At 32.4% G+C, this 13,221-nt stretch overlaps 1 protein-coding gene across 4 annotated transcripts in view; it reads right to left on the bottom strand.

Annotated features, from left to right (window-relative positions):
* Window positions 1–4,558: 4,558 nt before the first annotated feature.
* STXBP5 (syntaxin binding protein 5) overlaps window positions 4,559–13,221 on the bottom strand; it is a 170,724-nt gene continuing 162,061 nt past the window's right edge. For all 4 annotated transcript variants that reach the window (XM_039467624.2, XM_074397306.1, XM_039467625.2 and 1 more), the window contains 2 exons: window positions 8,792–9,012; window positions 4,559–7,210 (listed from right to left, as the gene is read on the bottom strand). In XM_039467624.2, the coding sequence (XP_039323558.1) occupies window positions 7,169–7,210; window positions 8,792–9,012 (263 nt within the window). In that variant the 3' untranslated portion in view covers window positions 4,559–7,168. The remainder of the gene's footprint in view (window positions 7,211–8,791; window positions 9,013–13,221) is intronic.

Genomic DNA, 13,221 nt, shown 5'->3' on the forward strand with positions numbered 1-13,221 from the left:
TTAAGAACTTTAAATGAAGTCCTCAGACTTCTTTCCTTTGCTACTAACAGAATATTCTATTTTATTGGAAGCTTGTTTTTATTAAATGTATAACTTTCTTTTGTGCTGTTTTTGAAAGCAGTAAAAAAAGCAGCGATGGGTTTTTTTTTAAAAAACAGTATAAAATCATATAAAATGACTAAAACTAAATGTTGGAATATTTCTATAAGTTTGAAGTAAATAGAATATACATTATTAAGAAGACAAATTAAATTGGAAAAAAAATGACAGATAAGTATGTTTTTCTTTAAAAGATGTTTTAGTCTGAAAAATAAGCATTTTGAAAGCTTTCCTTAGGGTACCTGGGACAAAACACTTTTTGAACAAAAATTGAAAAAAGCATAAAGACAAACATACAATTTTTAAAGTAATGGAAGAAAACCAGAATCTTCCTGTTAACTCCTATAAAGGGTTACAATGACAAGTATATTTTTATCTAAAGCAGTGGATAGCACTGTACTATTTATATAGGACATACCCAATATAATGCACTTTAAAAAGGCATGACCAGAGACAAAGAAAATCTTGTTTTTAAAATTTTATCACTTTATGCCTCTATTTCCTAGAAAAACACTGAAAACTGTTCTGATATTAAACCAGATCACTCTACCAAATGATCTACATAACTTTATAATAACGTAGGAACATTTTATCTTTTCCTTATCTAAGAATGTTTAATAACTTTCTTAATAAAAAGTATTATGAGAATTAACCTTTGGAAAGCCTGTAGTTTTTTTTCCCTGTAAAAGTGTACTGCAAGCACTTCTTGCTAAAGGCTCACGCAGTGAGACGAGACTGCCACCATGTGGAATAAACATGCATCACAATAAAAAATACAGATACTACAAAATCAAATAATCCTTCAGTGAAATAAGAGACTACCCCATCTTTATTCTAAAACACAATAGAAACAGTGATAAGTACTGTTTGGTCTTCTTTGAGTTACATTTTTCTAGATTTACGGACGCTAACACTCTGGGGAAACCATCCGTATCCTTGATAAAGTTATGTTCCAAGATCAGCAGCATCTACATTAGCTTTAAGCCTGTTAGAGATACAAAGTCAGGCCCTACCTCAAGTGCACTGAATCAGAATCTGTCTTTTAATATGATCCCCAGATGATTCGTGTACACACTAAAGGCGAGGAAGCATGCACTTAGATCTCATTCCTATTCCTTAATTCTCACCCGATCTCGTTTACTCTCCATCCACCCCAACACAGGGGTAGGTGTTTTTCACCAAAAATTACATATAGTCAAGAAAAATATAGTCGGTGTTAACGTGACTTACACAATCAGCTTCACTTTCAGTAAATGTGGAAATCTATATTTTTAACAATTATTTTCTTAGGTTATTAATATATTAATTACATAATTAAGAAAAAAATTAAAACAAATTTTCCAGGAAAAAGGGCTTGTTTAGTTTCAGGAGAGATTAGAGTATTTTATTTTGCCCAATCAGAGCCCTTCAGCATAAAGAGACATTCATATACATTTATATGAACATTTTCCAGAAACATTAATTTATAATACATTTTTAAAATACCAGCTTAACGGTATTTATTTACAAAAATATTTCATTACCTAATTTTAAACTTTTTGCTGTGATGACAGTTCGTAAAGTACAGGAATGCAAAATAACTACAAAGTTGAACACGTTTTTAGTGTTTGCAATAGTGCTTTTCTTTTTAGATGAAACAATACACATATTTTTAACCGTATTTCAAAATGCATATTCCAGCAATTACCTTGGAGATAGTTACTGGGACTGAGCAAGATTAAATAAAAATGCAGCAACCAAAAAACACCTGCAAGTTACAGTTTAAGGTATACACAAGCTAGAGCTCCGTATTAAGCATGCTTGCCCCTGAAGTGAACAATGTTATGAAAACTTAATCTTGCTCTTTTTCATATTGTCTTTTGGTAGTGCATTTACAATGAACCAATAGTATAACTAGAAAGCAAAGTGTTTTTCTGGTTCTATCATGTGGAACAGAGGTCACACCTAAAGTATCACAGTACTATTTATTTACAACAAAAAAAAGTTAAAAAAATTAAAACATGATTTACCCTCTTTGCATTGCTTTCCATTGCTATGTTGATTCTATTTTCAACTCCATACACTGTCTTCACTTGAAGCAAAGTGTAGACAACACAAATAGCAAAAGTATAAAAAAAAAAAACCAACCAAATAAATAGAATTCCATTGCCATTAACCTATATCCATTTAAAATGCCTGAGTCAAACAACCTACAATAAATTAATACTGGCTTATTTACATGTCATAAACTATAAAATTTTAATCTATGAGCCTCATTGTAAAATACTGGCAAAACAGACATTCATGATTTTTCTGATTTAAAGAATAAAGACAGCACTTACATGTAGCCCTGGACTACTGTACTCAATTTGTAAATGAATGCTATATTTTAAAAATTAATTTGACTCTATTAGTAACTAAAGAAAGCAATGTTAAAACCCTGGTAATTGGGAAGTTATTAAAATCATTTAATTCAGTTGAGGAAGGTAAGCCAGTCCCCCCCCACACACACACTTTTTTTTTGTTTGTTTTGGTTGCAACAACTGTTTTCTGTCTATAGACCTTTTTTTAAAACTTCTGAGGCTGTAGTAAAATCATTAATATTCACAGGAAAATAATCTCCATAGCACTTTACAAGAAATTGATCAGAGTGATGAAAAGTGCAATTAACAAAAGCTGTAAACAGTATCTTCACATTCATTTTCAAATGAAAAGAAAAATCTGTGGGCATAAATTTCAATCCAAGAGAACAAATACCCTAAAAAGGAAAAGAAAAAAAAAAGGACATTTAAGATATAGGAGTTTTTTTTTTTTCCCCCAAAATAAATACAGATTAAAAAGTCTAAGAATATTGATCAAGTATCAAACTGATAAGGAACAAATTCTATAAACTACAAAATAAAAACCTTCATTGACAAAAATACATAAACTCTGTTTTCATTTTTGGAAATTTATTTTTAAAAAAGGTAGAAGAAAATACCTGGAAAACTATTTTAAATATATATATATAATCTATATATATCTGTATTTTTAAACAATAGTTAAGGTAGGCATCCAACAGCAAGCTGAAGCTATTGAGAAAGATCTTGCAATTATTGTTGTGGGCATTTTCCCCCCAAATAAATTAATATTTGAAAATGCTCAATAGAGGGTTTTTTTAAACCACAGAAATGATATCTTTCCGGTTCATGTGTGAAGATTTTTAAATGATGTATGATTTTTTAAAATTAATTGTATCTCGATATGAGATACCAATATTTCTTATTATAAGTGTAAAACATAACTTTTTGTATGGATAATATACATACTTTTTAAGTACTTTGACTTAAACTTAACAAGTTCACCATTTTTAAAATTAAAGTACATTTATAAAAATTCCATTTTAAAACTAAAAGTATATTTTCTAGCAGTATGTATAAATATGTTACCGTATGATCTTAAAACAAATCTGAAAGTGTTGCAATAATTTAAGACTAAGAACACTGAAACATACAGCAGATTATTTTACTATGTTTTAATCTATATAAAACCCTATTAAAGGTTTTAAAACTGATCAGTTTGTTTAAGGTACAGCTAGCAGCATATTCATGATTTTGGTATGTTTTATACACATGTATTACTTGGTTTAAACTGAGCAATGTGGACTAAATGATAATAAAAAGTTTTCATTACCTAAAAAAGTGCAGAAAAAATTCAAGTTTAAAATTCAGTGCTCTTTATTTTGCAGAAACAAATAAAATCCCAAAAGTTAAAGTGTAAAATAAATCTTTGCCACAAAAAATTTACCTTTGGATATAGCTTTTCTAATGTCACATGAGAAATGCCTTAAGCAAAACATATATGGAATATAGAATTCAGGGTAAAACTTTGAACTCCGTGGTGTCTTCCACATATTCTTCCTTTCCTCAGCGGTCTCCCCAGCACCCCTATAACCTAAAAGTATGTAACACTTTCAGACTTGTTTAAAACACTCACATATCTACATGAAATAGCTTCAGAGGAACCTACAATTAAGAAGTTCTAAGCAAAAAAAAGCTTCTTACTTTAAACTACTGTACTTAATTAAATTGTAATATACTTACACATAGTAACATAGACAAGTAGCAGCATTTTTCACATCCATAAAAAGTCAAATTGAGAAGTTAGTAATAGCTCAGTCGAATCTATAACCATTTTTTGGAAACACTTTGTACAATTGAAATGCAAAGTGATAGTGTTAAGATGACACAAAACTTCAAATGGATGTAATGTATAGAATTTGTTAGAACATAAGATTTCAAATAACTTTCTCAGCAAATATATATGGATTTTAGCTTGAAAACTGAAATGAACTGGATATATGTTACATACAGAAAAACCACTTCCTGCTTACAAACTACTAATCATGAATACTTCAATGATTTTAGAGTCAAGGACAAATGCAACAAAACAATGTTGAGGATATGGAGAGGGCACACAAAAATCTTTCATTTTTCTGACATTTTCTATTTTGACTTCCTTTTTTTTTTTTTTTTGGTCAGTTTTCTTTAAATTGTGGCTTGCTGGTGACTATTACTCTCTGTATTTAATAAGAAAAAAAAAAAACAAAAAACAGATGTTACTTCTCAAATTACAACAAATTCCCTGGGTTAGTTATTACTGCGGATTGTCTTCTTATCTACAGACTGAATCAAGTATAACTCTAAGAAGCTTATTTCCTACACTCAAACATAATTTAAGCTTTCTAATCCTAACCGAGTCTCTAGTTTGTTGTGCATAATTTGCAGATTAATTTAAAAATTAAAATAACTCAAAACACTGATTTAAGATTTTCTTATAAAATCTTGGAAATCCATTTAAGGTAAATGTATATACTTCTATATTTGAAAATAATGACAAGATTAGTTCATTTCATATACAACAGGAAAAATGACAGTAAAAATGAAGTTAATATACAAATATATTTGTGTTATGTAACACAACACAGCAAATTAAATAACTGCGGCTAATATGACCTTCCACATGGATACGGAACCAACCAGTATATTAATCTACATGTTTCTCAACTTCTTCAAATCCATAACTGTTGATTTTATTGATGATATTCACAAAACTGTACCTTAAAATAGGACCTAACACTTCCTGTGACATATCATGGAATAATGGGTTTATTAGATAATAGATAACACAAATTAACCAATTTATAAACTGCTGAATGTTCAGACAGCTGACATTAACTACACAGAAATATGTTATTCACTGGTACTTTCTATAAACTCAAAAACTTTTGAAAAGGACTTACTTTAAAAATATTTCTTTTGGCTTGATCAATTATCTCTATCACATATATTTAGTCCCTACCAAATGATATTTAAAGTAAACTTTGATGTAAACTTTTGTATCTAGTAGTGCACGTTGTAACATGTAAACATAAAAGCTTTATTAATGAAGAGTAGGGGAAAATATGCATAACAGACTGTATGAAAAAGTTAAGATGGCCTACATATTCCTTTAATGATCATATGGAATAGAAAAACAATCATCTTGTTTACTATCAATTCGTGTTCTGATTCTCTCTTAATGAAAAAACAAAATTATTTAAAGCAATTTTTTATAGAAGACAATATTTAAATTTCATTAACATTAATTTTAATGCTTCCATTTTGCTTCTGCTTGGTTGCTTTAACAATCAATAATAATCTCAAATTAGTCTGTATTCTGAGATTGCTCATTTCTAGATCTATTAGGTGGTTCTTTCCTGTCTGTAATGCTACTCTGTGAAACAATCATTAATTGTCCATTGCTGGTCTTGAACTGTATTATACTCCAATACAGAAATAATTTAGTTATCACAGTGTACATATTTTCCTTTCTTTTTGGCTTTTTAAAAGCTTGAAAGGATATATGTACAGATTTATAGTATATTTCTACAGAAAATATTTTGTAAGTCATCAGACTAAACTCTTATATAGATAATTACTGACAACAGATGCTTGTAATTTTCCATGCGATAGCATGTGCACTAAGATTTAATTGGCTCATCACCTGAGTGTATTGGAACTGTTAGCAAATAAAGGGCATTTTAAAAAGGGAGCTGAGCATTTTACTGAAATAATGAAAGTTTTTTTTTAAAGCAATTTTAATTAAAGAATGCAAAGGTACATTTGGTTAAACATTTTATAAAAATTCAAGCAAAATTAAAAACATAGCCAATTTCGACATTTCTACAAATTTAACCAGTATTATTTTGGTCAAATCCACCTTTAGCTGAATTAATGAGAACAAGGACAGAGGACATTGAAGTATTCTCCTCACCACAATGGAGGTTTTTCTCACTTTCCACACTGCATAGCCACTACATGGAAACTCCCAGAATGATGAGCAATTCAGTCATGCTCTACACTTTTCTTTTCAATGAAAAGTGATGTATCTTCTTGTTTTGCTTTTGACAAAATATGAACTAAATACAAGTCTATAATAACAAGAATCCAAGAGTAGCTCATACACAAGTCAACTATGTGTATGTTTTTTTTTTTTATTTAAAGCCCACCATTCAGCTTATCTGTCTAAAGATATGATAACAAACAGTTTGTTTGTTTTTCACTAATGATACTGATGACCAGTCAGCTTTAAGAGAGGGAAAGTCCAAGACAGCTGTTTATAATCCAGTCCAATGACATAAATATAACTATTTCAGCTTCAAGACTTCTGACTTATTGCCTCCGCCCCAAACAGGTCAAACACTCATGGCAGAAAAAAACGGCATAAAACCTTTTGGCATATGAAAGTTTAATACAGGAATGATCCAGGATTAGTCCCTACATCATGTCTCCTCAGCATCCCCCTTGGTTTCTTCATCTGTCATGTGTGACCTGTTTAGTTCCCAAATTGTCAACTCATAACTGGCACACACCATATACTCCATTTCGAGTCCGTGTGAACACTCCTCAGTGAAAGCCATATGACTGAGGTAAAACAGTGCATGATTGTGCTAGGAAAGAACTGTATCCAGTGATGAACATCCCTTTAACGTTAACTTTTCTAAATAATGTAATAAAAATGGATAACGTTTTCCCTTCTGGCTGAAGTTGGACTTAGCGGATTCTGGTTGTCAGAACTGGTACCACTTCTTATCTTTGTATTTTAACATCATCTAAAGGGAAAAAAATAAAATACGTTTTTAAAATGCCAGAACAACAATATTTATAAGTGATTTCTATATTTTTCCAAAACATTATGCCACTCTGCAACATTCTGTAGTGCTACTATATTGCTTACTTCAAATCAACTTATTGAAAGCAATAAGAACTATCCTATTTAGAGGAAAAAATACGATATCCATTAAGAACTAGCCTAGAAGTTCCTCAGATTTCATAGAAATGTGACATAATTTGGTGACGTAAGCTAGTAACATAAAAGATAATTTTTATTTTGTACTACAAATTAAAAATAATGCTTGAAGAACTGGGGAATTAAAGATTGAAAATGCTACTTCTATTTGCCATCTCAAATTTACTGAGCATCTACTCTTGAGCTAGACACTGCATGACACACTCTCTCTACTTGATTTCATTTGCTCGTCACAATTCTTGGGCTAGTCATTGTTTTTCCTCCCCATTTAGTAAAAGAAACTGAAGCTTCTAGAGGTTACTCAAGGTAATGTAGCGGTGAAACTGGAATCTGACCCAGGCAGTCTAATTCAAGAACGAGGTGTGTGAAGTAACCTAGTATAAAGCATCAAGGAAAAGCAGGCCTGTGTGTCAACGTGAAAAATGTGTATTTCCCCTAAAGGCTTTTATTTTATTTTTATTTTTATTTATTTATTTATTTATTTATTTTTTTGAGACGGAGTTTCGCTCTTGTTACCCAGGCTGGAGTGCAATGGCGCGATCTCGGCTCACCGCAACCTCCGCCTCCTGGGTTCAGGCAATTCTCCTGCCTCAGCCTCCTGAGTAGCTGGGATTACAGGCACGCACCACCATGCCCAGCTATTTTTTTTGTATTTTTAGTAGAGACGGGGTTTCACCATGTTGACCAAGATGGTCTCGATCTCTTGACCTTGTGATCCACCCGCCTCGGCCTCCCAAAGTGCTGGGATTACAGGCTTGAGCCACCGCGCCCGGCCGCCTAAAGGCTTTTAAATTCAGCTTTTTAAGAGCGTGATGTGGTGTAAGGGGACCAGTCAGGGACCCCTACTTTACACCATGCGTTTCTGAGCTCTATCATGACTTCCTGGGTCCATCAAGATGAACTTCATTGCAAAATGCATCTCTGCTCGTCTGTATGAACTGGTCCACAAGGTGGAGTTAGTATTGTTTATTTAAATAAAAAGGTTTGTCAGTTTTGGTTATTTATATCTACCTGGAAGATTCAAAGAGGCAAATTATTTCTTTCTGTAGGACAAGGTGGCAGCAGACACTAAGGCATTAAGAAAAATAAACATTGGTATTGAATTCCTTAAGAAATAGTTGCAAAGCTGCGAGCTTTGCTTACCAAAAGCCTGAAGGTGAGCAGGTTCTTTCAAAATTTATAATCTTATAATAAGAAACCAAAGGCTATTGAAGATACATTTCTGTAATGGTTCCCTTTGGTGGCAAAAATCAGGAACTTGCAATTGTACAATGAATATATGCAAATTCATAAGTGTAGAAATACAATAGCTATAAAAATAAAATAACATTCACACTTGCTTTACCAAGGGCTTTTTGTTCAAATATCTGCTTGAGAGTCTCACCTCATGAGCATGTTTGGAAAATGCATCTGCACTTGATAACATGGCCGCCGTTCTTTCTTCCAGATCACCAAGTTTCTGCCCTCGTTCATCTAGTGCCAGCCTGGCTCGTGCTAATTCACCGACAACTCCAGATGCCGCCCCTTTCACACCTTCGATGCCACCAGGGCCAGGAATATGCTGTGCAAGGCTCCTTGAAGCCTTTCCTGAGGATGATTCTCCAACTGAAAAAATTTGATAAACAAAAGACTAATTCAAAACACAAACATTTTACTTATATAAAATCCTACTACATTTTAGCATTAAAATACAATTTTTGGATTGAGTAGTAATATAATTGAAATAAAATTATAAAGTGAAATATGCTTAATACATGCTTTCTTTTATGATTGGTTTAATAATTTTAGATACATTTTTAAACATGAAAAAACACAATGTACATTAAACATCCTATACTAGTTCATACAGCAAGACTTATACAAAAAGGGAGAGAGTAAATATTTAATGAAAACAAATAATGGGTATATTGATACCAACTTACATAATGACAAAAACTGCTCTTGTGTGAGCAAAAAATGAAAGATATTTAGCTTCAAATAGACAGATTTAAATTTAAACATACAGATTTGATTATTTACTCCATAATTCCTTTTCTTAAAATATACTATGCTTAGGTTCAGAAGTAAAGAGAAATGAAGAATTTATTCAGTAGTCTATTTTAGTCTCCAAAAATTGTAGGTATGCTATATTATTTTCTTTTTTTCCATTTATCTTGTCACTTACAAAATAAATGACATTTTTCCTTCAAAAGATCTTGGGATTGACTGTTTTCTTTCCCTTTGGTATCCAGATGCTTTTTACCTACCACTTAGATCACTGCAAAAGTCTTAAATTCTTTAAAGGCCAATCCCAGTTTTCCTGGTTCCTCAGCTTACATTTCTTTCCCTCCTTTTTAAGTATAACTCATACACTACAACATTTGCTTCTTTAAAGTGAATACACTGGTGATTTTTACTTTATTCACAAGGCTGTGAATCACCATCACCAATTCCTGATCATTTCATCACTGCAAAAGCAGCTCCATGCCTGTTACCACTTTCCATTCCCACTCTGCAGTTCTAGTCAATCACTAATCTACCCTCTGCCTCTATAAATTTACCTATTCTGAGTATTTCATTTAAATGGATTCCTATATTAGGTGGCTTTTTGTAGCTGGCTTCTTTCACTGAGAGTAATGTCAAAGGTTATTGATGTCGTAGCATGCATCCTTTATTATGGCTGAATAACATATTTTACAGATAAAAGTATATTTTGCTTATTCATTCATCAGTTGATGGACATCTGGGTTGTTTCCACTTTTTGGCTATTGTGAATAAAGCTACTATGAACATTTACACAAATTTTTGGACAAATGCATGTTTTCAATTTTCTTGGATATATGTGTAGGCACAGAATAGCTGGATGTGATAACCATATGTTTAATTTTTTGAGGAACCATCAGGCAGTTTCTCAAACAGGATGCACCATTTTACATTTCAACCAATAATGTATGGGGGCTCCAATATCTCCATATCCTTGCCAATATTTGTTATCGTGAATCTTTTTGATGACATTCATCCTAGTAAATGTTGAAGTGGTATCACATTGTAGATTTGACTTGCATTTTCCTAATGACAAATGATGTTGCAAGCCTTTCCAGGCACTTATTTGTCACTTGTATATTTTCTTTGGATAAATATCTATTGAGCTTGATATGGTTTGGCTATGTCCCCACCCAAATCTCATCTTGAATTGTAGCTCCCATAATCCCCATGTGTCATGGGAGAGACCCAGTAGGAGGTAACTGAATCGTGGGGGCAGGTTTTCCCATGCTATTCTCATGATATTGAGTAAATCTCACAAGATCAGATAATGCTTTTATAAAAGGGCAGTTCCCATGCACATGTTCTCTTGCCTGCTGCCATGTGAGATGTGCCTTTGCTCCTCCTTGGCCTTCCGCCATGATTGTGAGGCCTTGCCAGCCGTGTGGGACTGTAAGTTCCTTAAATGTCTTTATCTTTATAAATTAACTAGTCTTGGGTATGTCTTTATTAGCAGCATGAGAATAGACTAATACACAGCTCCACCTAAAAACTGGCCTATTTGTCTTCTCATTATTGAGTTTTAAGGGTTCTTAATATATTCTGGACACTAGACCTAATCTGATACCAGATAATGTGATTTGCAAATATTTTATCCCATTCTTTGGATCATCTTTTCACTTTCTTGATAGTATGCTTCAAGCACAAAGTTTTAAATTTTGATGAACGCTAATCAATCTTTTCTTTTTCCCCTTTGGTTGCTTGTGATGTAGGTGTCACATCTTAGAAACCACTGCGTAATCCAAGGTTACACACATTTATACCTGTTTTCATCTAAGAGTTTTACAGTTTTAGCTCTTATATTGAGATCTCTGAACGATTTTGAGATATTTTTTGTGTGTAGTGTAAAGTTGGGGCCCAACATCATTTTTTTTGCAGGTGAATATCAATTTATTCCAACATCACTTGTTGAAAAGACCATTCTTGGCCATATAATTTTCTTGGCATCCTTGTAAAAAAATCAATTGACCACAAATGTACGAGCTTATTTCTGGACTCTATTTATTTATCTTTATGTCAGTACCACACTGTCTTAGTATCTATAGCTTTGTAATAAGTTTTGAAACTGGAATGTTTGAGTCCCTCCAGCTTTTTTGCCTTTTCAATATCGTGTGTGTGTGTGTGTGTGTGTGTGTGTGTGTGCACATGCACGTGTGTGGCTATTTTGAATTCTTTGCATTTTCATATGAATTTTAAGAACAGCTTGTTGCTTCCTGAAAAAAAAAAAAGTTGTGATTTTGACAGGGACTGTGTTAAATGTGTAGATCAATTTGTGGATACTGCCCTCTTAACAATGTTAAGTCTACTCCATGAACATGAGATGTTGGTCCACTGATTTAGGTCTTAGTTTCTTAAAGTAATATTTTGAAGTTTTTATTGCCTATGTTTTATACTTCTTTGGTTAAATTATTTCTATGTGGGTTTATCTTTTTGATACTACCATAAATAAAACTGTTTTCTTAATTTCATTTTTGAATTATTCATTGCTTGTGTATAGAAATGCAATTCATTTTCTATACTGATCTTGTATTCTGCAGCCTTGCTGAAACTGTTTACTAGCTATGATTATTTTTGTGTGAATTCCTTAGGATTGTCTATATAAAAGATTACATGATCTACAAATAGAGGTAGTTTTACTTCTTCCATTCCAATTTGCATGCCTTTTACTTGCTTTTCTTGCCTAATTTCCCTGGCTAAAGCCTCCATTCCTATGAAAAATAGAAGTGGTAAGAGCTCTTTGAATATGCATATAAAATTTAGAATTAGCTATACATTTTTGGAAGGATTTTGATTAGAAATGCATTAAGTGGTATGTGTATATATACATACACACATCAGTTTTGAGAGAACAGGTATCTTTTATTGAATCTTCCATTCCATGAACATGGTATACTCATTCATTTGTTTGAATCTTTTTTAACTTCTCTCAACAAAGTTTTCTAATTTTCTATTTTCTCCATGGAGATTCTGACCATGTTAAGATTTATTTCTGGGTACCGAATTTTAAAAAAGTACTATGGGAGGTAGGCAGAATAGTAAAAAAGTACTATGGGAGATCCCCCTTCCCCCATAGATGGCTACATTCTAATACCTGGAACCTTACATAGGAAAAGGATCTTTGTAGATGTAACTAAGTTAAAGACTCAGACATAGAGTTCATCCTGCATTATCTAGGTGAGCCTAACCTAATCACATGGGTCCTTAAAAGCAAAGACTTTTTTTTTTTTAATTTCATTTTTTTTAATTTTTTTCCCAGCTGTGGATGGAGAGAGATGTGGCTTCAGAAAAACAGAGATATGCAAGGTTGCTGGCTTTGAATACTAGCCATGGGACTAGAGGCCAAGGAATGCAGATGACCTCTAGAAGCTAAAAAAGGGAAGAAAATGGATTCTCCCCTGAAACCTCCAACAAGAAACACAGCCCAGGGAACACTTATAAGACCTGTGCTGATTTCTAACCTATGGAATTATAAGGTAATACACTGGGTTCATTTAAGCTAGTAATTTTGTGGTAATTTGTTACAGCAGTAACTGATACAAATAGTAATTTTAAACACTTCATTTTTTCTGATTAATACAAATTAAACATTATTTTTGTATATGATTACATCTAGTAAGTTTGGTAACCTCTGTTATTTCTAACAATTTACCTATAGATTCTTTTGGTTCTTCTAAATATGTCATCAAATCATTTGTAAATGACTGTTTTGTTTTCTGTTTCCTATTATAGTACTTGTTTATTTTTTCTTCCCTTTCCACACACTTTAGGGACTTGAAAAGAATGCTGAATGTA

The sequence above is a fragment of the Saimiri boliviensis genome, chromosome 4 (assembly GCF_048565385.1).
Source record: "Saimiri boliviensis isolate mSaiBol1 chromosome 4, mSaiBol1.pri, whole genome shotgun sequence".
In the NCBI taxonomy this organism is placed as follows: Eukaryota; Metazoa; Chordata; class Mammalia; order Primates; family Cebidae; genus Saimiri; species Saimiri boliviensis.